At 48.5% G+C, this 23,037-nt stretch overlaps 2 protein-coding genes and 1 long non-coding RNA gene across 5 annotated transcripts in view; 1 reads left to right on the forward strand and 2 right to left on the reverse strand.

Moving 5' to 3' along the window:
* Window positions 1-212: 212 nt before the first annotated feature.
* Window positions 213-2,727, reverse strand: LOC137664209 (C-type natriuretic peptide 1-like). Of its 2 annotated transcripts, none has more exons than XM_068402057.1 (3): window positions 2,629-2,727; window positions 856-1,146; window positions 213-459 (listed from the first exon to the last, which is right to left on the reverse strand). In XM_068402057.1, the coding sequence occupies exons 1-2, from the start codon at window positions 2,725-2,727 to the stop codon at window positions 874-876; spliced, it is 372 nt and encodes a 123-aa protein (XP_068258158.1). In that variant the 3' UTR covers window positions 213-459; window positions 856-873. The 2 variants fall into 2 exon arrangements, with proteins under 2 accessions (XP_068258158.1, XP_068258159.1); XM_068402058.1 differs by lacking the exon at window positions 2,629-2,727 and adding an exon at window positions 1,234-1,314.
* Window positions 2,728-4,637: 1,910 nt separating this feature from the next.
* On the forward strand, window positions 4,638-6,829 carry LOC137664452 (uncharacterized). Its single transcript, XR_011048315.1, has 3 exons — window positions 4,638-4,718; window positions 5,791-6,094; window positions 6,634-6,829. It is a non-coding gene; the product is annotated as an uncharacterized lncRNA (long non-coding RNA).
* Window positions 6,830-8,711: 1,882 nt separating this feature from the next.
* The window catches only part of NCAPD2 (non-SMC condensin I complex subunit D2), a 28,876-nt gene continuing 14,550 nt past the window's right edge, over window positions 8,712-23,037 (reverse strand). For both annotated transcript variants that reach the window (XM_068402481.1, XM_068402480.1), the window contains 14 exons: window positions 20,315-20,447; window positions 18,666-18,750; window positions 18,416-18,562; window positions 17,950-18,170; window positions 16,657-16,768; window positions 16,240-16,363; window positions 15,896-16,051; window positions 15,499-15,676; window positions 14,359-14,453; window positions 11,950-12,030; window positions 9,688-9,874; window positions 9,339-9,465; window positions 9,027-9,185; window positions 8,712-8,836 (listed from right to left, as the gene is read on the reverse strand). In XM_068402481.1, the coding sequence (XP_068258582.1) occupies window positions 8,754-8,836; window positions 9,027-9,185; window positions 9,339-9,465; window positions 9,688-9,874; window positions 11,950-12,030; window positions 14,359-14,453; window positions 15,499-15,676; window positions 15,896-16,051; window positions 16,240-16,363; window positions 16,657-16,768; window positions 17,950-18,170; window positions 18,416-18,562; window positions 18,666-18,750; window positions 20,315-20,447 (1,888 nt within the window). In that variant the 3' untranslated portion in view covers window positions 8,712-8,753. The remainder of the gene's footprint in view (window positions 8,837-9,026; window positions 9,186-9,338; window positions 9,466-9,687; window positions 9,875-11,949; window positions 12,031-14,358; window positions 14,454-15,498; window positions 15,677-15,895; window positions 16,052-16,239; window positions 16,364-16,656; window positions 16,769-17,949; window positions 18,171-18,415; window positions 18,563-18,665; window positions 18,751-20,314; window positions 20,448-23,037) is intronic.

The raw sequence follows: 23,037 nt of genomic DNA on the forward strand, positions 1-23,037 counted from the left end.
CCGCGCTCGCTGCAGCCGCGCGTGCCGCCCGGCCCACCCGGAATGGCGGCGCGCGCCCAGCCTGGCCCCGCGCGCGGGCACCGGGGGGGCTCCGCCGCCATCGCCCGGCCTGCGCCCCCCCCCCCCGCCCGCTGCCATCCCTCACCGCCCCCTGGCCGGGGGGCAGCCGCGGCCTCCAGCGGAGGCGCTGCCGCCGAGCTCGGAGGCGGCGATTAGTAAAGCTGTGTTTAATTAGGAAACGAGTCCTCAGGCGGGGACAGGAGGGAGGGGGCTGCCGGCGGAGCTGGGGTCCTGCGGCCGAGGGGCAGCCGCGGAGCCGGGCAGCTCCTCCGTGTACCCCCGCGCTGCTTCCCCGCCGCCGCCGCCGCTCTCTTCCGGGGCAGGAGCTTCACGGTTGTGTCCGCCGGCCCCGCCGTGCTGGTTCTGAGCCGGTGCTGCGGGCGCCGGTGTGTCCTGCGGCTGTTCAGGAGCGGGGCTGGTGAGCCGCCCAGCGGCGGACAGCCGGCCTGCCACAGCCCCGGTACCGCCACAGCCCCGGTACCGCCACAGCCCGGGTATGGCCACAGCCCCGGTACAGCCACAGCCCCCGTACCGCCACAACCCCGGTACCGCCACAACCCCGGTATGGCCACAGCCCCGGTACCGCCACAACCCCGGTACCGCCACAGCCCCGGTACCGCCACAACCCCGGTACCACGCGTGGTCCCCAGTCCCAGCCTTCGCCCCGGCTGCAGGCAGGTGGTGGCCCCACAGCCTGCCCCACTGCCCCTGTCCCCTCGCTCCCGGTCCTCCCCACCATCCGTGCTCTCAAGTCTCCCCTTAACTCCTCCCCGGTCCCCTTGCTGGCCCGCTCACCTTGGAGCCCCTCCAAGGCTAACACCCCAAACCACTGAAGGTCCCGATCCGGTCCAGTTTCAGCCCAAAGCAGCCCCTGGGCACAGCCTTCCAGGCCCAATCTCCAGGCAGTGCCCACTTGCGACTGGCGAGGGTCTTGCGCCAGAGAGAGGGACGGGCAGCTCTAGCCCCAGATGGGAGGAAGGGGAGGGTGGAGGAGAGCAACTGAGGGCCAAAGCCGGACCCCTCCTTCATGTCCTCTTCGGCCAGTGTGGACTCAGGCTCCAGGGGCAGCAACTGGGAAAGGAGCATCTGGGAAAGCAGGATAAACAGAGAGGAGGGGGGGTGAGAGTGGAGTTACCTGCGCCTTGTACCCCCTTGTACCCCTCTGCCCCACACCTTCCCTAGGGCTCAGGCAGGACATAAAATGGTGCCTGCACACAGGCACTGTGCCTGAGAGGTTGCATCCAGACATAAGGAAGGGCTTAAACCAGCAACTCCTGCAGGCTGAAATGATTTTGCTGTCCAAAAGAGCAGGGAGGCAGCTGCTCTGAGCGTCTGCCTGTGTCCAGATCACCCTGCTCTTGTCAAACCGTTGTCTCCCTTGTACTTGGAAGGTAACAGGCTTCAGTCCTTGCTCCTTTTGCTGATGCTGAGCACCTCTGTGTGCTGAGGCTGCTGTGTGGCATTTTTTTCCAGAAGGCTGGTGAGGAGGACAGACCTGCCCCAAATACCTACTGCTAAAGATGGGGGGAGGAGGCAGGAACGGCAGCACTGGGGGGGGGCAGGTGTGAGGAAGGGAGGCTCCCCATCTGCTGGGAATCCTCTAGGTTATCTGTGCAGGCGGGCATGTGCTGATCACACACCCCCGGCAGCCTCCGGGGGTAGGGAGGCGAGGGTCCGGAGGTGCATTGGGCGCAGCGGAGGCATGGCATGGCTGCCCAGGGAAGCAGCCTGCGGTAGCCATTCCACATCTGTCCCTCACGTGGGTGCTGAGCTAAGGCTGAAGATGCCTTTGTGCAGCTCTTTTCGGTAGTGAGTTAATTGAAGTGGACACGGGCATCTTCAGCAAGGAGTGAAAGCGGTGAGTCATAGCAGGATCAGTCTTGTGATTTTAGTTCACGTCCTAACTACTTCCCTGTAGCTTTCCCAGGATGACGTGAAGGCTAGGTGTTGGCGCTCAGGTTAGGATTTGGGTAAGAGGGAGCTGCATAGATTTGAAAGCCAAAGTATTATTGCTGTAATTGCTGAGGGTAAAAGATTCACTCAAGTGAAGAAGCTCTTAGCTGGCATCCTGACAGGGGCTCTTGGCCTCAAAGAGGGGCTACTGGGGGTAGTACTGAGCTTAGGGGTGAAAATCCTGACCTAACAGGATGAGCCTTCCCTCTGAAACATCAGAACCAGGACACTGCATGTGATGAGGGACACGACTGTAATTTCTGGTGGCTGCTGACGCAGGGCAGAGTTAGACAGGACTAGCCTCTTTACCGTTAAAAGCCTCTGCAGGCGATGTGAGGAGCCTCACAGGCAGCCGGCCCCAGACCAGAGAGCACTAAAAAGCCTTTGTCTGTGTGCTGCTTTGTAATGCTGGTGCCCCTTAAGAGCTGAGTTATAAAGATACAGTCACCCTAGAGCTGAGGCTGTTGGACTGAAAGGGAGGGAGCAGGGAGAACAGACAGCAGCCTCTTGTAGCTGGAATTTGGAACCCCCATTCATTCCAGGTTCAAGCACAACCTCCCCAAATTGCCCCTCCACTCCTGAAACCTCCCTCAGCTCTCTCCCCATCCCTCCTACCTGTAGCCTCTGTCCTGGTAAGGACACACTCTGAACGCTGGCAGAGAGCAGAACTAAGAGGAGGAAAAGCGAGCAAGGCCATAACTGGAGCCCCAGCATCTTCTTCTTACCCCAGGGCTTGTGGGAGGCGAGGCAGGACCTGCAGCATCCGTGTCAGACGCAGTCCCTAGCCCCTCTTTGCCTTTATAGCTTTGGTTCTGGCAGGCGCCTGGCTCCCAGCTCTCTGCTGAACTACCCCCCGGAGCTCCTTAACCTTTCAGCCCTTTTGTCCAGGGTGATATATTTCAGGGTGAGCTCAGCAAGACCCCTTCCTCTAAAGAAAAAAGACACAAAGGTGTTTACTGAGTGTCTGGGAAGACAAATGTGAGTTGAGCTGCTGCTGGCCAGGACCTGGAGGCGTCTGTCAGGGTCAGGAACGGGGTGACGCTTCGAGACACGTCCCAAAGAAGGGTATTGAAGGCTGCGTTATATAGTGATATTGAACATACTCCTTATAGGCAGAGCGCTGTTAATGCTATTTCTCTAATCATCGTGAGCATGAGCTAGCGGTAGTCATGCTGCTGGCTGCACAGAGCTGACACAAATTCAGCTCTGTGACAATACAGGCTCTCTCATTTTTATATTTATATCTTCATGAGCCAGTTGGCCTAGGAATGAAGCGCTCTTGCTGCAGAAGGTGTGTGAATCCCAGCACTAACTCTATGGGATTTGTGTCAGTGACAGGAGTGTGGGTCTAGTACAAGTGGGCATATAACTCGCAGGCTGGTTGTCCAGAGTCACTCAACATACACCGTCTGGAGGGATGGGCTGAGTTTCCAGAGGAACCAGCACAGAAAAGAGCTCGTCGGGGCTCAGCTTGCACTTTCTCAAGCTCAGGCGCACAATGGAAGCGGGATGGCGAGGAGCAGATTCCTACCTCCTAAATCTTCTGGCCATTAGTTCCCCCCCTTTGTTTACCTCTCCCATTTTACTGTAGTTTCTCACCAGCTGAACAAGGCAATGAGGTAACTGTTTGGAGATCAGGTTGCAGAAGTCAGCTGGGGTGTGAAGACAGAAACTAATCAGGAAAGTTTGTCAGGGGAGAGAAAGGGGGGACTGTACCCCCATACAGGATTAGTAGTGGCTGTCCTAGGTCAGTTTAATAACACCTTAAATTTCCCTTTCTTCAGTACTGTTGCACAAAGCAATTGGGTCAAAACTTGACAGGCAGTGTTCTGCTGCCTGCTTTTGTTTAATTTTTTTTTAAGGAAAGAATAAAATTAGAAAAAAAAAGTTTATCGCAGAGATAACAAAAGTCACAGTTCAGATATTTGCCCTGTCTTTCTTTCCCTCCTTCCCTTCCTTCCTTCCAAGCATTTGCCACTTGCAGATGCAGATTTGTGGGTCCCTTTTTGCCCTGCCCAAGGAGCCGGAAAGCTTTACGAACCGTTTTGCATCCAGTCCATGAAAAGTGAGTGAGGAGCTTTAGTCTGGAGCACTGACACTGGAGGCAGGAGAGACTTTGCGCAGGTGGGGGCATCCAAGTACATTACCTCCATCTGGTACCTGTGACCCCATGGGTGGTGCTGGTTCCAGAGCAACGCTCTGGTGATCCTGTGTGGCAGTCCCCTGTCACCCCCTCGCCTGGGCCAGCTATCTGGGGTGCGCCAGCAAATGGAGGGGTTCCCTGGGCCCCCGGCTGACAGCCTCCAGCGAGACATTTTGTGGGGAACAAGATTACTTTCGTACCAGCTTTTTAAACCACAAAGCACAGGTGACCGCTGGAGAGTCACGGGATGAGCTGTTCTTGGGGGCATTCAGATGGGGTGCCCCTGCGCAGTGTGGGATGCGGTAGGGTATGGAGCTGTGTGGCGTGAAAGTTTCGGAGGGGTGGGAAAGAGAGGAAGGAGGATGGGAAATGAGCACGTGTTCATCCCACATGCAAGATGTCTCAGAGGATGTTGTTGTGTACTTCCTAGGCATATTCAACCATGCAGAAGCAGCTGAGTCAGTCTGATAGAGTATTCATGCTCCTGGCAAGACAGCCACAGGCAGATGCATCTCATGTTGAAAGCACAGGTTCCAGGAGTCAGCTCTTTCCTGAGCGAAAGGTAAGTACAAAAGCCACAACGCTTTGTTTTTGATAGGAAATGTAGCAATGGTTTGATCTGGCATCCCTTGAATGTGGTGGCCTCCATACTGCACGAAGAATGCCAGAAATGCGTTTGCAACTGCTCCGAATTCCAACCCACTTGTGCGAAGACTGAACCCCGCAGGGACAGACAGGCTTGCGTCCCCTCCTTGGGTCCTGCAAAAGCTGGGGCTAGGAGGAGGGAAAGAGTCATCACTACCTCAAACCAAGCAATAAACTTTGGGGACTGTAGAAAATTTGCAAATTTTCTTGCAAATTCTTGCAAATGCAGCAAAGCCTGTATAAATTGCAGGTGCTCAATGACTCAGGTGCTGTGAAGTTGCAGCTGCTCTGTGTCCCAGATCCGTGCTGGGACTGCAGTGGAACTGAATAGTAGCTCTGACATGTCCTGGCAATGACTGTGAAGTGAAAAGGCTTTGGCAGACAATGAGTCCCCGATTGCCCCAGTTTTCTCAGACTCAAATAGGTTATTGTCCTTCTTTCCTCTCTGGTGCTAACAAGTTTCCTCTATGAAAACCCTTCCCCCTCTGATGCTGGGGCACTGATTCTAGAGCTTGTACGACCACCAGAAAAGGGGTTTCCTGCTGAATTACAGTCAGCCTTTTACAAACAGTTCCTTATAAAGAAAAGGAGCGGGGCAACTGGAGAGTGGGAGGACTAGGAACTGGGTGAAGTGTCCTGGGGAACATCCGCTGGCCCATGGTGATGCAAAGGGCTGATGGTTTCTGCAGGCTCTAGAAGCAAGGACGATATTCAGGTTGCTCCCCTGGTACCACATGTAGGAATCTGGAGCCTACGGTGTTCAGGAGTCCCTCAGAGAACAGAAACACCACTGATCTTGGCACTGAGTAATCCCATTGCCTCAGAAGCGAGGGGGTGGGATTACTCCTTCAGTAGCAATTCCTGGTCATCATGGCAGCCACCGAAATAGCTGCTTGTGAGGAACTGAAGGGCAGCAACTGTCTGCTTAAGGCAGCAGCTGCTGTGTAGCTGTTCAAACCCCTCTTGGTTTTTGCTTCATCTTTCTGCAGGACTTCCTTTCTCCATGACACAGGATTTCTAATTCCTCCAATGACAGGAGAGGTCAGTGAGGAGAGGGGGATGCACCACCTGAACACCTGCAGAAAAGGACCAACAGGAGCTCCTGCTCACTGACCTTCCACTCTCACTCGACCAGGAAAGAGCAAAAGACAGACTATAAAGCAGTGAGGGAGCCACCGTGTCAGTCCAGTCATTGACTGCCAAACCCTCCTTCTGTCTCAGAAAGGCATCTGGGCGGCTCTCCTGAAGGAAAAAGTTGTTTAACCACTTGTAGTGGAGAAGCCTGGCCTGAAGGTAAGCCGGTGCTTAGTTTTATGGCCACCCTGCTTCCTCCATTCACCCATTCAGATCTCCCTCACTGCAGTATTGTCAATATATTATCTCACATATAAGCAAGATTTACTGCGCAGACTTGTAAAGCTTTGAGCCTGGGTAGAAATCCATATATGCTGTCCTCTTTCTTTCATTCCCGTTTGTGAGTGACGTACCCTGTGGACGGTGGTGGTGGGGGAATCACGTACAGCGTGCACAACTGTGTGTCGTGTTTACTGTTAATGCTGTAGCTGCTGCCTCTGTCTCCTGTAGCCTTCACTGAATATTTTATCAGGGAGGATGGGCAAGAGGGACAATATTGCGGTAGCTTTCTGATCTTTGTATTCCACATGATCGTCCTGTTCTTATGGGGGTGCTCTGGAGTTAGGGGGATTATATTGGTATCTGGCTATTACACTAGTGGTGGCAAGGGGGCAGATCTTTCCAGTGAGTCGTGGAACTTGAGGGTGGTGTTTGGTCCACATGTTTCAGCCCAGTAAACACACCTTTTTTTTTAATAGGGATCAAAGTAAGCTACAGCAGTCTTTTATCACAACTTATGCAGCCAGGCCAGAGGAGAACTGAGCAGCAGGCTCTACTTGCTGGCAAACCAGGGGTGACCACGATGACTGCAGGAACTTGGTAGATCCTCAGAGACGGAGAATGCGGAAGATCTGCAGGAACCTGCTGAGAGGAGGACCCTCCCGATTCCTGCCCAGCTGGTGGCTAGTCTGCTTTCTAGGCAACTGCCAGGTAGGAGGAAATAATTCCGTATTAATAGCTCTGGGACAAATGCCAATTTGCCCGTGAGACAGGAGGTTAAAGGTTGTTAATGTGATTAACACAAATTCAAATTTAGGGCACTTCGTGTTCACATGGCAGTCCGAGGAGTGCCAGGACTGACCTGAACACTGATGTGGCATTCCTGGAAGGAAAGAGCTTAAGTGCCAGTCTTAACTGAAACATAATTGGATACACAGCAAATACATTCCAAAAAGTGCAGTGAGACAACCAATGTTACCAGTATACGTGGTAACTTGAGCAAATTAGAGTTAGGCAAAGATAATTCTGAAGTTTTATGGGTCTTTTTGGTTTTCTTTTTTCAAAAACTTTTAAAACTTCTATTTTTTTCCTACTTACTTTGCATATTCTCTGTTGAAGCACTCTAGCTATTGTCTAAGTAGGTCTTTCTCTCTTCCCTTACCTCCCACTCCCTCAACTCTTCTTTGAGGAGATCCGTACACGAAAAAGATGCAGGTAACTTCCCCTCAAAGCCCTGCAGGGCTTTGCAGGGCAAAAGCTCCAAAAAGGGTCAAACCGGTCACAAGTGGTGCTCCCCAGGGCTCAGTATTGGGGCCAGTTCTCTTTAATATCTTTATCAATGATCTGGACGAGGGAATCGAGTGCACCCTCAGGAAGTTCGCAGATGACGCCATGTTGGACAGGAGTGTTGATCTGCCTGAGGGTAGGAAAGCTCTGCACAGCGATCTGGACAGGCTGGATCGATGGGGCGAGGCCAAGTGTATGGGGTTCAACAAGGCCAAGTGTTGGGTCCTGCCCTTGGGTCACAACAACCCCATGCAATGCTACAGGCTTGGGGAAGAGAGGCTAGAAAGCTGCCTGGTGGAAAAGGACCTGGGGGTGTTGATCCCAGGTGGCCAAGCAGGCCAACAGCATCCTGGCTTCTATCAGAAATAGTGTGGCCAGCAGGACCAGGGAAGTGATTGTCCCCCTGTAGCCAGCACTGGTGAGGCTGCACCTCAAATACTGTGTTCAGTTTTGGGTCCCTCACTACAAGAAAGACATTGAGGTGCTGGAGAGAGCCCAGAGAAGGGCAACGAGGCTGGTGAAGGGTCTAGAACACAAGTCTGATGAGGAGCAGCTGAGGGAACTGGGGTTGTTTAGCCTGGAGGAAAAAAGGCTGAGGGGAGACCTTATGGCTCTCTACAACTACCTGAAAGGAGGTTGTAGCGAGGCGGGTGTTGGTCTGTTCTCCCAAGTAGCAAGTGATAGGAGAAGAGTAAACGGCCTCAAGTTGTGCCAGGGGAGGATTAGATTGGGTATTAGGGAAAATTTCTTCACGGACAGGGTTATCAAGCAGTGGAACAGGCTGCCCAGGGAAGTGGTGGAGTCACCATCCCTGGAGGTATTTAAAAGATGTGTAGATGTGGTGCTTAGGGACATGGTTTAGTGGTGGACTTGGCAGTGCTAGGTTAAGGGTTGGATTTGATATCTTAAAGGTCTTTTCCAACCCAAACGATTCCATGATTCTAGAGAAGCCGAATGGTGTACTTATAACCATGTACAAAACAGGAAGGGAATGAGCATTTTGTACTCGGTGGTTAGTTTGGCTCTTCTTAGAAAGACTTTCTTATAATTTTTTTTTTTTTTTAAATCAGAGCAGCTTACTTTCATCTGCAAAGCCAGGGTAAAACCAGTCAAAGTGGCAGCTATGTTCATCACTGCCTTTCTTCGTGGGGATACCAAAAGACAGGGTTGGAATCGCGTTAGCCTGGTGTGTAACTTCCATTTTGTCCTTATTTAAAGCACTGTCATACTATGGAGTAGTTCAGACAAGAGAAGATGACTGCTGCATAAAATGAATTTTATTTTTAGTTAAAGACAGTGGCAGACGGTTCCCTCAGCGCAGCCGGTGGGCTGAAGATCTGGTGATGGGAGTTGTTTTGGTGGGGGTTTCTTCGTCTTTTAATTCTGCCGATAGCTCTAAGAGAGTAAAACGTGTCAATAACCAGCACTCCACTGCCTTGGACAGAGAAATCTACAGGCAAGCTGGACAGTGCTCTGAAGCCCTACACACACCTTCTGCCCATTACCAAAGGAACATCCCTGATGGGCCAAATCTTTCTCCACTTTTCCACTTTCACCTTTTGGGCATAAATGAACAAAGCCTTACCATCCTCAGAGCTGTTCTCCTCATCACTGGAAAAGGTGATAACAGCTTTTTTGGGTGGAGGGCGCTTTTGGGCACGCTTATGGTTTCGGACGCTGCGAGGCTGGGGTGTCACAAAATCTTCATCCTTGTTGGCTGTCCTCAGGGGCTGGCGGTGTGAACCTGCCAAGAAAACAAAACAAAACAAAATAAAAAAAAAAAAAAAAAAAGAGGAAGGTAGCAGCCATTCTGTCTGTAAGAGCGAGAGAAAGTCCCTAGGTGTCTGCTGGACTGCAGGATCAGGGAGAACGCAGAGGTCTCACAAAAGGAACATACTTCTTGTTGGTTTCCGCTTGGCCGGCTCTGGCATTGGCGTTCCACCACCTTCCTGGCACGTCTCTGCTGAATCCAGCCCTCGGTTATGGGAGGCAGACAGCTTCTGCTCCAGCTCTTCAACCAGAGCCTGATGGAGATATAACATGGGGTGGGGCGGGGGGCACAGGGGAAGAGAGCAGGTGTGGGGGAGAGAAGTATTACATCCATAGCAGAATTGCCATCAGGTTCTCTGATAAATTGTTGGGGGCAAGGAGTAGCCTGCTCAATATGGAGAACTGCAGGGCTTTCCCATCATTGGGTGTAAAAAGGAATCATTTTCCTGGCCTGGACACTTGCCCCCCATCCTTACTTTAGTCTCAGGTTTGCCGCCTGCTCTGCGGAATCGAGCCAGCACAGTTTGGAAACAACTGTAGACAGCTGGGTCTTGGAGCTTGTCTGCAAAGCAGTCAAAGTTGTCCTGCAGCTTGTGAAGGCCTCGTTCCGAGAGGGGAAGCAGAGTAAGGCAGTGGGACAGATCCCGATATTGACGCTCAGTTCTGGGAAAGACAAAGACTGCCATTAGCTCTGATGAAAAGGGGTGTGGAAGGATGAGCACATCCTACCTAGAACTACAGCACTTGAGCATAAAGCGTTTCCTGCAGGTGCTCCGGCCCTGCAGAACATGAGATTCATGTTGTTCTGTTACAGGTCAGTTACAGAATGCTGTGCCACAGCATACACAACCACCACTGTATTCCATCAAAGACACTGACTTAGTATCTGTCAGAACAACATGAAGGTTTCACTGTTAAAGAACACTGTCACTTGTAAAAAGTGTCAGAAGTTATTGCCAGCTAGGAGGAAAAAATACACTCAGTGAGGTGAAGACTCTTCTTCTAGAGCTTTATTTCAACTGAATAATAAAAAAAACCTGGCTGCTGATTTTTGCATGTTTGAGATAGTCTCAAGCAGAAGCTTTATTTGATGTTCTCTCTCTCTTTCCTGGCCAGTTACAGGCCAGTTACATAAAGAAGGCCATTTTCATTAAGATATGAACAAATAACAGCTGCTGTTTCAAAGGAGGACTACATTCAAATTCCAGCAAAAGTTACTGGGGAAGAAAAAAAACAAACAGGCAAACTAACATCCTTAATATATCTCACTGTGATGGAATGGGAGGCAAAAAACTTAGGCCAAAGCCCCTATTATTAATATATACAAAGCAGAGGTCCAGAAGTCTGTCTTGCATATACCCTCTCAGAATGCACTGTCCAAATGCAGACAGATGGAGAAACAAAGCTGCAGCACCCAGGTGCTTCCACATCTGAAGTCCGAATGATACTTGGCATGTTGCTATGTTTAGAGCTCCAGAAATGCTGAGGAGGGTGATGGTGGCTGCAAAATCTTTTTTGATAAGCTCCTGTTTTAGCCTGGAGCGAGAGTGTTGCTCTAGCATTACCGCTAGTGTCTGTTAAACTGATCATCTTTGTGGTACAGAAATATCAGGGCATTTTAGTAAAGGCTACGTATGGCTTACACGCAGATGGTTCTTTACAAATGTGGTATGAAGAGCTCACCAGTGTTCCTGGGAGGCAATTTTGGAGAGAGGGGCCACTCTCTGCTCCAGCTCAGGAAACAAAATCCAAATATTTCTGGGGAATATGCATCTCCCTGAGGCAGCTGAGCAGGTCACATGCCCAGGCACTGTGTACAAATGGCCAAGATAAGCAGACACAGCTTAAACCTCAAGGGCAAAGCCACAGCGATGGAGAAGGAAAACCACATGAATGGAGGAAGGCAGGGTGCACCAAAGCCAGCGGAAGGTAAAATGAAGGTACCACTGAAATTACATGACAGATAATTTTCTACTGTCTTCTTGGGGGGCAGGAGGAACAGTATACGTCTGTGTCAGTGAAGTTACAGCTTGGGAAAAGGAGAAACAATAAAAGAAAAACAAAACCCAGGAAGCAAAACGATATCCCAGATTCATGGGATGGGTCCTGCACTATAGACTCTGTAATCAGCACTATGAGCAAGGCACACACATCTTGCAGGCAGTGCAGAGCAAAGGCCTGAGTGTACAGTGGCACAAGCCCTCAAATAAGAAAATGGAGTCCCAGGCATAGAGTTAGTACTGAGCAGCCCATGCACACAGAACAAGGACAGGCCCATATCAGCTAGATAGCTGAGACCACCCCAGGCAGGACTGCTGGGGAGATCCCAACTTCTCAGTTGGACATGCTGATTTCTTAGCTGAGATGCAAGGGAATAGCCTGCAGAGGACCACAAAGGTGCATAAAACCCACACGTGGGGTGTCTCCTTGCTCAGCTATAATGCAGATCTAAATTGTCACAAAAACCTTTTCCCTAAGAAAGGAGGGAAGGGAGGGGGGCCAATCACAGTGTAATAAGACCAGAAGTCTTAATTTATACATATTTATTCATGTATTTTTAGGAGGAAGATAGGAAAAAAAATAAGAAAAAGGGACCTAACCCAGATTACGTCAGCATTTGTCACTTTGCCACGTGAATGTGATGGGAACCTGTTACAACCACTGTATACAAGCTAGTTTCTTGTAACAATTCCTAAGAAGCAGAGTTGTTTGTCAGGAAAATTAGGATTACAACCCACCTGGCAGTCCGGAATCGCTGACAAAGTTTCTCCACCAAGCTCTCTGTCTGTTTGTCTTTTGTAATATACGAGAAGAGATGTCTGCAAAAGAAAAAAAATGGCAAAGTTGAGAGCCCAGAGAGGAAACCCCATTTCTGCCCACACCATGGGATGCTTACAGCTACCCTATCCAGTGATCAGCAGGGTGGTCCTCCAAAAGAAGACAAGGGAGCTCTGCACGCCTCTGACTTGGTTCAGGAGAACTTTGCACTTTACTTTGCACTAAAGTGGGAACAAAGCCTAACAGAACTTAAATGCTAACCTGATCCCACATTTTTCTTAGCTTCTTGAGGCACAGAGAGACATGGACTTTAACACAGTTAAGTACTTCTGCGTTTTGCATGGTGTCCTCATAGGAATCACTGAATAACTTCTATTTATTAAGAAGGTCCTGCTGGCCTCCCTTTTTCTTGTACCAACATTTCTGCTAACTTAAGCTCAGTCAGGTTGACACTGGTCTTGATATAACTACTGTAAGCACATCCTTGTTCTGTCTTTGTTATGTCTACAACCACCACACCAAGCTTCTTTTCTAAGATATGGAACAGAGGCCGTATCCTCTATAATACTCCCTTTGCATTTGTTCCAGCATCAATTCATCTTTCTTAAGTGACCAGAACCGTGGCAGCATTCCAGGCAAGGTCTCGTCAGCACTACCAACACTTCCCTATACACAAACCAGAAATAACTTGACTGCTAAAAGAGCAAGTGGAACGCATCTCTCACCTTAGCTATAGCTTTACAGAAGCGGTTAAACAATTTCTAAACATTCAACCTTACGCTTTGTTCTGCTAGTTTTCATCTCAGTTATTACTGTAACCCTCTCATTCTCCACGAGGTTAACAGTGATGCTCCCCCCACTAACCCTTATCTTTTTTACACCTCCCTATTCTCCAGTTTGGCAAGTATTCCTGGAGCATAAGCCACTGCTTCCTTCCTAGCCTGTGCTTTTGTCCACCGTGGTTTCTGAGATGAACCGGATCCTCTCTACAATATAAGCATTTCGTATAGTGACATGGGGAAATAGTTCAGTTTCAACTACTATTCCCTTTATTCCCCGCTTAAAGGATATGGTGTGGTGTGCTAACTGATGATCAGGTGTTCTTGAAAATTTATTAGCTTTAGACTAATTTGATACCTGTCTACTTTGCTAAATCAATACTGCCTTTTCTCTTATTTGCCAGGCACCTCCAGTTCTCTCCCTGTATATTGGTGGAAGTCAGAAAAGTCCATCAATAGCTGTCTTAACCACACTAATCACACTTTAATGCAAGTGCTACACTACTTATTCTCTACGTCTGTGGTAACACCTCCAGTTTGACATTTATTAAAAACTGTACTGAAAATTCCAAAATTTATGTCCCATTCTTTTTATACATGCTGCCTTCTTGTTTCTCTGTGATGGTTTGCTTCCACTTCAGACACTAACTTCCCTTTCTACGTGTGCTGTCAGTAGCCACATGCTGTACTTACTGTTATTTCACATTACCCTCCTTACTGAAAGCTGAAGCAAAACATCCATCTACTTTTGCAGCCATAAATTATTTTCAGTCTCAATTTCAGCCTCACTAATAGACCTTTTCTATGCCTTGCAATTCCCACCTGTCCAAAATTCCATCCCTCTTCCTAAATGCACTGGAGTCTCGTGGACAGAAAGACTAGTTGAAAAATCACTGGAGATTTTAGTGTTCTTCCCTTCAGCTACAGCAATACTTTTGTTTTGTCCAACACTCCCCTCTTTAATCCACAGGGATTCAGGCAACTCAGAAAAACCCTCATGTGATTAAGTTTCAGATATGAGAGGAAAATTTCTGTAATTTACCACTAAAGACATTCTTTGTGCTGTCTATGAGCCACCAATACCCTCAGATTGAAATATTCCAGTATGTCTCTATACAATGGAGTAAAGCTTTCTCGGGGGGCGGGGGGAGAGGAAATCAAGCAAAAAAACCCAAACCAAACCCAAATCTCTTACTTTAACTACAGCTTTACTAAAATTGCTTACAAAAATCCAGTAGGCCACCAAAGTGACAAAGGCGGCAGAGTCTTTAAAATCTGTTGTGTTCTCCTAATGTTGCATATCCACGTTCCAAAAAAACCAACTGTTTTTCTTTTCTAGAGGGAAAGTCATTTTGAATGAGCTAGTGGGACCTCTTTGTGGAGTCTCTCCTCACCCCCAGCTACATGGCTTTAGAATCAATTCCCCTCAGCATGACTCCATTTCAGATACAAACTGAAAAAGTCAGATCAAGGAGAACAACTGAAAAATCATTTTTGTATATGTCACTGTAGTTTCTCTTCCCTGGATCTGGCATCCCCTTTGCATAAATGTAGTCCTGGTCAAAAGAGATTTCTTTAACCCCAGAATACCTCATAATAGTGTGGAAGGATTCCTCCTCTACACCGCAGTTAGGATCTGAGAGACGACTGATTATGTCTGGAAGCAGGTTATAGATGGCATTACCCTGTGCAGAATACAAGGTTCTACATGAGATACAGAATTATGAAGGACAGCTCGAGTCAAGCCAAATAAGCTGCCCACTTAAAATTACCTCTTTTCTCCCACCCCAAATCTACTGACTGAAAACATCAGCTTTTTAAAACAAGCTGTACACAGCCAGCCAAACCTATCCAGGACTACTTGGCTGAAGCTAAGGGGGGGAAAAAAACAACCAGCCAACAAGCTAACAACAACTACAACCCTTGGTTTGCAACAGCTCGGCTCTTTGGCAGACTTGGATGCAATTTCTTTGCTTTCCAACCTTGTCACAACTCGACACAAAAGCTTCCTGATACAGGAAACTTACACAGCAGTTCAGTTCAAGGAACTGCCTCCCATTTTGCCTGGAAAGGCCCAGTCTAGGTTCCTTTTCCAATGCTTTTTCATCATTTTGTCACAGACACTGCAGAGATAGGAAGTCAGTGCAGTCAGGTGGCCAGCTCTGCTTTTAACAGAGCAAGCCAAGATAGTAAAGCCCCAGTATTACTGCTGCTTCTCAGGCAGTAAATCTCAGACTCTGAAGGGCCCACAGCAGCCCTGTGTTGAACGAACAGCGTACAGGGGGTAACGCTGCTACTGTTCTTACTTGCTTGGGTGGTAACTGCTTCAATTTAAGCATCTCAATGTCACACAGCCAAGAACAACTTTGAAAGGTTTCAGAGATGATGCATTGCCAGAGCCATAAGGTCAGGGAGCTCTGTTGTAAGGCCTAAAGGTAAACCACAGAAAACTGTTCCCAACCCTGTGCTTGGCATACACAAGAAAGCAAAGGGACAACACACTGGTTTGGAGCCTGCATTCTGACGTGAATGGATGAGGGCAAATTCAGTTGAAACAAAACTCGTGTTGCAAAATTTCCTTTATCTACCCTCATTTAGGCAACGAAGAGGGACAGACAGTTGCTCTACACCAATGACATCTTCTCCAGGACTCAGCTCTTGTGTCATTGACCCAGCCTCCACCAGCTCTTCCCCACTCTTGTGAGTTAAGGTCCCTGAGCATCCACTTGCCTTGTTGGAGAGTTCACTGAAAAAGTTCTCAGCCACTCCCTTGATTGCCTCCTCTGGGTCTATAAGCAGAGTTGCCATTTCGCTCACTTGGCCCTTCACCTTTACCATGTCTTTGAGGATGAGGTGAGTCATCACCAGTCCAGCCGTCTGCCTCACGCTTGGGCAGGGGTCCCGCAACCTGACAGAAGCATATAGTTACAGCAGAAAGCAGCTGAGTGAATATCTCTAAGTTACTGACACCCACGACAGCCTACTCCACAGCCCAGGTCTGTTGTCTCCCTGCACTGACACCTTCAAATTTAGTTTTCTGGGTCATTTTCACCTTCCGGAGGCCCAGTGTCACCCTTCCACAAAGCTCTCATCATCTGTCCTCTCCCAGCAATGACTGTAGCATTACCTGGCATAGAGATGTGATGTCCAAGGCTCCACCAGGTTGGGGAAACGGATGGCCAGATCTCCTGCTGCAATAATGAGGTTGGATCTCACCCCAGGCAGAGTGGACTTCTCCATCATAGTGAACAGCAGGCGCAAGTGGGAGTCACAGAACTCAGAGCTGACAAGAGAGGGTACAGAAAAGAAGGCATAGATACCAAAATCCCATCTCTCAGAGAGCAGAGAGACACAAAAAAAACCAAAATCTATGAACACTCTTTTGTGTTTGTTCTCTCCACAGGAAAGGAGTTGCAACGTTTGCTTGTGCTTTAGTACTAGGAAGAGAACACGGGCACGGCTGGGCATTACCTGATCATGCAGATTTTGCCAAGAGTTAGGGCTGCAGCAGCCGAGAGCGCCGAATCACTGTAGAGCCCAGGGTTGTTGCAGACCTTGAGCACCAGTGGAACAAAGGCAGAGAACAGGTGCTTCCCTATAGAGTGGGGATAAAGACAGCAAGTATGAGAGCACTGTTTGTGCATCCCTCTTTAAGAACAGTTACTCAATTTATCCCAGAACTCCTGCAAACTGTAGAAACTGGTTGACTCACTTTCACCATTGAAAACCATCTCCAGAGAGGCAGAGCAAAGAAACAGACACCAGATAAAAAATGAGAGTTTCCCTCTGAAGGAAACAGCCTTCCTCCTTCTGGATCTGTTACTCACCCTGCCTGTACTTTCACACAGGCAGACGGAGCCAGTGCTCCTCGGTGGCAGTCACACTTACCATCTAGAAGTTCTGTCTCACAAATACTGCGGATGAGCTCAGCCTCGGTGTCATCAGCTGAGGCTCCCACGAGGCCCAGCTCCTCCTCCATAGTGGTCTCGTTTCCTGTGCTCTGTGCAGAAAGGCAGACTGTAAAAAAGGTGACAGGCAACGATAACCCCTTCCTTCACGAAGTACTCTTCTCTCGGGCGCGAGGTGCGTGCATGTTACCAGCAGCGTGGCTAGAGTTGAGAACAACAGGCTGACGGAGAGTTTCATAACCCACTTTTCCCTGAGAACTGAATGAAGCTGTGAAGGGGAGTCCAGGATTTGCCAGTCCATGTGCCACAGAACACCAACGAAAAGAAAGCCTAAGCTACTAAGCCGAGACAGACATAGGACACATCTGCCGTCAACGTCCGAGCCCGGCACAACTTAAGGGACGTGCAAATCCTAAAAGCAAGAAGTTCAAAGCAGCATTTGAATTGCTGGTCTTGTGAGCAAGATTATGGGAAACCTTATAGCAAGGAAAAAGCAACACAAGGGAAAAGAGACACGGGCATTGCATGGGGGCCGAATCTGCATCCCACTGCTGCTGCTTCAAAAATATAGTAACCTCCTCCTGTGTGGGAGATGGTAGTGACACTGATAAGCAGAGTGGATGAGAAAATGAACTACAAATTTCCCTGGACACAACAGTGTAGGCATCTAATAGAGACCAGATACCGAGGGACACACAACTTTTTTTTCTATTCTTACCCAAGACAGTCAGTGTCACCACACTCTGGAAAATGTTCTGAGGCAGACCTAACCAAACAAGGTATTTCTATCATACAGATCCTATTAAGAAGGCTGCTATTAAACTTTTGTCATTACTACATGAGAGATGATAGGACCCCTCACACCCTACAGACCAAGGTTCCAGAAGCCCTTTTCCAAAAGTCAGGGCACAAATGGGTGTTCCTCACCACTAGCAGCAATTGCAAAAGATTGCACTGCTAAGAAAGGAGGTGATACGTGGAAAGCAAATGTTTGCCTAAAGCAGGAAGATAAACATGGCCAGGACATCACCCTTCATTCCCCCCACTACCTGTTCAAAACCCAAGAACAGTGTGAGAGTTTTATTGAACAAGGTCATTCAAGGACCTCAGCTCTCCCTGTCAATCCTGACCAACACATGTCCGGTTCTATTCCCAAAGCACGCATTACCCTGGGCCTTGTGCACCCTCAGGAGTGCATTCTCCAGAAGTTTGCTGTGGCAGCAGCCAGGACACTAGAAGAGCTGCCCATAGCAAAAAAACCCTCAGTTCTCACCCGGGGTCTCTGCTTCTTCGTGCTGCTGTCAGAAAGCTTCTTGGTCATCTTCTCCTCCTCTCTGAGGATGCGACGTCTGCGTAGCTCTGCACTCACTGACACTTCCAAATACGCTACCTGCTGCAGTGCCACCTGTCCCACAAGGGACACCAGATGCATCAGCAGGAACGTGGGGAGACTGCTAGCACCATCAGAGACTCTGCTGGGAGAAACCCCTGGGTCTAGTGGAGAAAAATTACTACAGTTCAGTGTTGATCTAGACCTCTTCCCCCATCAGTTACTGCCGAGTCTCACTGTATAACCCATCTCCATGCTTCACAGACTCCTTCACAGCACTCGCACCCTTCCACATCAACACTTCCACTAGCCCCTCAGCTCTGTTCTCCTCATGCAGTTACTCTAGGCCGCCCAGTCGCAACACTAGAAATCACGTGTATAGATTTCCTTCACCAGCTTTTTTCCTCACCAGCCTCCTGCAGCTTCTCCAGAGCTTGCTGACTGCACACCCGCAGGATGTGAGCACATATCTCCTCTGCCCCTTCTGCTAGCTGGTAGATGAGCGTTACCGCTGCCTCCATGAAGGGGATCCAGTAACCACTTGGCTGGGCAAAGCCTGATGAGAAGAGGGAGCCATGTACCACACATGCCAGCAACAACACAGGCTGTCTCACAGCCCAGCTCCATCTCCTCTCAACTTACTGCTGACTTGAGCTCACCTTTACTCACAGTCTCACACAGGCACTCAAAGAGCACGTGGTTCTGTGGCAGTCGAAAAGGTGCCTTGTTCTTCCCCAGTGCTGGCTGCAGAGAGAACAGATGAGTTACTCTTACCACGTAAGAGATCCCCCCATGACCTTCCCGGTACTTAACCTTGCTATATGCACAATGCTAATCAAACCCATGCTAGGCCCATGGCAGTGATATCCGGTACTGCTCTGCAACTAAACACACAGCAGGGACATTACTGTCACTTTTGAAGGCATGGTGGCAGCTCTGGGTGAATATAAAGCTTGGCCAAATGATGATCCCAGGTCAACCCAGACAGCTCCACTATTTCATCTTAAATCAAAATAACTCTTTTGAAATCTCAAAATGACTCTTAAAATCCGATATTATTTACCCATTCTGCGCAATGAATGAAGAGGGAAACCTTTAGAGCATCTTCAGAGTTACCAACAGTAAGTCAACTAGACACCCTTGCCTAGGGGTACCCCAGAACCATGAGGTTTTGTCTAAAAGCAAAACATCATCATCAGAAACAACAGAAAATAGCTCTAGATCCAACAGCACCTCACACTGGGATTGTTGCATACGCTCTGTATCAGTACCACCACATTTTAGGTTGGGAATAAGATAACCCAAAGAACTACTAAACCAAGTATGACAATGCCCGAGATATCCCAGCACATCTGTGGCTGCCTGATCAAGATATACTTGACCAAAAGAAGCTACTGCTTGAGGATTTACCAGCTTTCAGTAGTTGGAAACAAAATTTCACAATTCACTACGATCCTACTCTCTGTACTGAATTTCTGGTTGTAGCGGGGAAGGGAAGGAAGAGCTACCACCATCCTTCAAGTATCTACAGTTCAGTCCCTTCTCACATACAAACTTAACTGCAGAGTTAAGTCACCCTAAAATTGAATTACAACCACCTTCAGAACATTTAAGAATGTTGTAATACACATGAAATGATGAAGGTCCTGCAGTAAACATCCCCAGTGGAAGGGGCAAGCGCAGAATGACAGCGCTGTGTGAAGGAGGGCTGCTTTTATGCTGGAACTCCTGAACCAAAATGCCCTAAATGCTTGAGTTAAAAAAATAAGGAGGTTTTTTTTTTTCCAAGTTAATTAAAAAGAAAAAAGTATAAATTGTTCCCCAGACAAAGAAGCCATCTGACAGGCGACCATCATGTTGTTGTAAGTACAACATGGATAGGTTTGAAAACATGTCATGTTTTATATTCAGCTGTACAGCTGACAACTCCCAAGTATCAATTAATAGGGAGGGCAAAAGAATCACTATACCAGAAAACATCAGTAGAGGAAAGGGCTTCATGGTTGAGGAAACACAAATCAGCTTAGAACTAGGAGTCTGAGGAAGAGAACTGAAAGGAAAACAGATTTTCTCGTGCACTGAACTCTTTACTAATTGAATTGAGCATGTTGCCTAATGAAAATACTTTTATTACATGTTCACTGATGTGTGCTGAGCTTTCCAGACAGTGCTACTGAACAGCCTCAACCTACTTAATTTCAAAATCGGTAAAAATGTAATACTTCTCAATACAAACCATTTTCCCCCCTTCTTTGTTTCTGGATAACTCTGTTTCTGGACGACCTCAAGAACAAGCTAAGAGTCTTACCTTAGGGTTAGTGGCAAGTTTGGAGATCGCATTGCATACTTCTTGAGCCAGACGATAGTCTTCACATACCTTCTCAGACAGCCCTACTGTCACCAAGACATCCAGGTTGCTACCTATGATCTCTGGCTTCCCTCTGTGGAATGGAAGGGATGGAGGTATTACACAAGTTGCTGCTGAAAGTTCACGAAAGTACAAATAACCAACAGAAATACTCCCTGTGCCTTGCGGAAGGCAGTGGTTTGAGTAAGGGGGGGTGGTGGTGGGGAAATCCATCCAATGACTCAAGACATAGCTATAGGAGCAGCAAGCAATATTCCACAGAAGCCAGTATAATCCACGCTCCACTAAGAGATGAGGTTCTCCAAAGTGGACAACACTGGGCACACTGTCTCTTTGTAAAGAAAGAAGATTATTGACTCTTCTTTCTTATCAGAAAGGAGCAAAACTTAAAAGGGTAAGACAAAGAAAAACATTGCAGACCAGAAAAGAGCCTAGCAGCTCAGGACTGGTGATCTGTGACACTTCCTGCCTTACTGTGGGAAACAAAACAACAAAACCCCACAAAAAAACATGCCCACACCCCCCACTCCCTTTCTACCTCTGAAAGGTAGAATTATGCAGGCCTGGTCTGAGGAACAAACAATTAACTAGGTAAAGAAAGCAAGAACAGAATCTTATGTATTTAAAAAGAGAATCTAAAAAGTTCATAATGGGCATAGAATCATAGAATCGTTTTGGTTGGAGAGGACCTTTAAGATCATCAAGTCCAACTGTTAACCTAGCACTGCCAAGTCAGCCACTAAACCATGTCCTAAACACCACATCTACACAGCTTTTAAATACCTCCAGGGATGGTGAGTCCACCACTTCCCTGGGCAGCCTATTCCAATGGTTGATGAACCTTTTGGTGAAGAAATTTTTCCTAATATCCGATCTAAACCTCCTCTGGTGCAACTTGAGGCCGTTTCCTCTCGTCCTATCACTTGTTACCTGGGAGAAGAGACCAACACCCACCTCACTACAACCTTTCAGGTAGTTGTAGAGAGCAATAAGGTCTCCCCTCAGCCTCCTTTTCTCCAGGCTCAACAACCCCAGTTCCCTCAGCTGCTCCTCATCAGACTTGTGCTCTAGACCCTTCACCAGCCTCGTTGCCCTTCTTTGGACCCACTCCCGCACCTCAATGTTTTTCTTGTAGTGAGGGGCCCAAAACTGAACACAGTATTCGAGGTGTGGCCTCACCAGTGCCGTGTACAGGGGGACGATCACTTCCCTAGTCCTGCTGGCCACACTATTACTGATAGAAGCCAGGGTGCTGTTGGCCGCCTTGGCCACCTGGGCACACTGCTGGCTCATATTCAGCCAGCTGTTGATCAACACCCCCAGGTCCTTTTCCACCAGGCAGCTTTCCAGCCTCTCTTCCCCAAGCCTGTAGCGGTGCATGGGCTTGTTGTGACCCAAGGGCAGGACCCAACACTTGGCCTTGTTGAACCTCATACAGTTGGCCTCAGCCCATCGATCCAGCCTTCCTACCCTCAAGCAGATCAACACTCCTGTCCAACATGGTGTCATCTGTGAACTTACTGAGGGTGCACTCGATCCCCTCATCCAGATCGTTGATAAACATATTAAACAGAACTGGTCCCAATACTGGGCCCTGGGGAACACCACTTGTGACTGGCCACCAGCTAGATTTAACTCCATTCACGACAACTCTTTGGGCCTGGCCATCCAGCCAGTTTTTCACCCAGCGAAGTGTACGCCTGTCCAAGCCACAAGCAGCCAGGTTTTCCAGGAGAATGCTGTGGGAAGCAGTGTCAAAGGCTTTAGTAAAGCCTAGGTAGACAACATGCACAGCTTTTCCCTCATCCAGTAAGCGGGTCACCTTGTCACAGAAAGAGATCAGGTTAGTCAAGCAGGACCTGCTTTTCATAAAGCCATGTCGACTGGGCCTGATTGCCTGGTTGTCCTGTACATGCCGCATGATGGAACTCAAGATGATCTGCTCCATAACCTTCCCCGGCACTGAGGGCATGCTGACAGGCCTGTAGTTCCCCAGATCCTCCTTTCAGTCCTTATTGTAGATGGGCATCACATTTGCTAGCCTCCAGTCAACTGAGACCTTCTCAGTTAGCCAAGACTGCTGATAAATGACGGAAAGTGGCTTGGTGAGCACTTCCGCCAGCTCCCTCAGTACCCCTGGGAGGAGAACACGACTTGTGCTCCAACTGTAGAGCCAAGAACTTTAAGATCATCATTATGCAGGCCTATTTTTGACTGACGAAGGACTGAAGGAGGAAGAAGAAGAAGAAATCAGCAGGTAAGCTAAATGTCAAAGGGTTACTGGGATGGGAAACTGAGGAAATGAAAACCTTACAGTGCAATTACACTCTTTTTGCCCCCAGAAAGGGAAGCAGATTCATTTCCCTCCATGCTAAAGGCTCCACACATCTCTACTCATCAGCTTCTCACTGTTCTTATCCAAACACAGACAAAGCTGCAGAGCTGTGACATGGTAAACTCTGAGAAGGGATGGACATTCAGAACACAAAGCAAGTAACGTCGTCATACGCATTCAGACTGCGCTGGTGGGACACAGCACAACTATGTTTAATTCCAGGCTTCGATACCCCATGATGTGGTTACTATTTTTGAAGCTGCAGAACAAAGGGTCAGCTGATGCAGCACTCAGTTCTTCAATAAAATCAACTCCCCATCCATCCTCC

The sequence above is a fragment of the Nyctibius grandis genome, chromosome 5 (genome assembly GCF_013368605.1).
Source record: "Nyctibius grandis isolate bNycGra1 chromosome 5, bNycGra1.pri, whole genome shotgun sequence".
Lineage (NCBI taxonomy): Eukaryota > Metazoa > Chordata > Aves > Nyctibiiformes > Nyctibiidae > Nyctibius > Nyctibius grandis.

Excerpts from the sequence above, each read along its gene's own strand:
- LOC137664209 (XM_068402057.1), bottom strand. The coding sequence starts at position 2,727 with ATGCTGGGGCTCCAGTTATGGCCTTGCTCGCTTTTCCTCCTCTTAGTT. Across the intron at positions 1,147-2,628 it reads TACCAGGACAGAGGCTACAG|ATGCTCCTTTCCCAGTTGCT; the intron begins GTAGGAGGGATG and ends CTGCTTTCCCAG.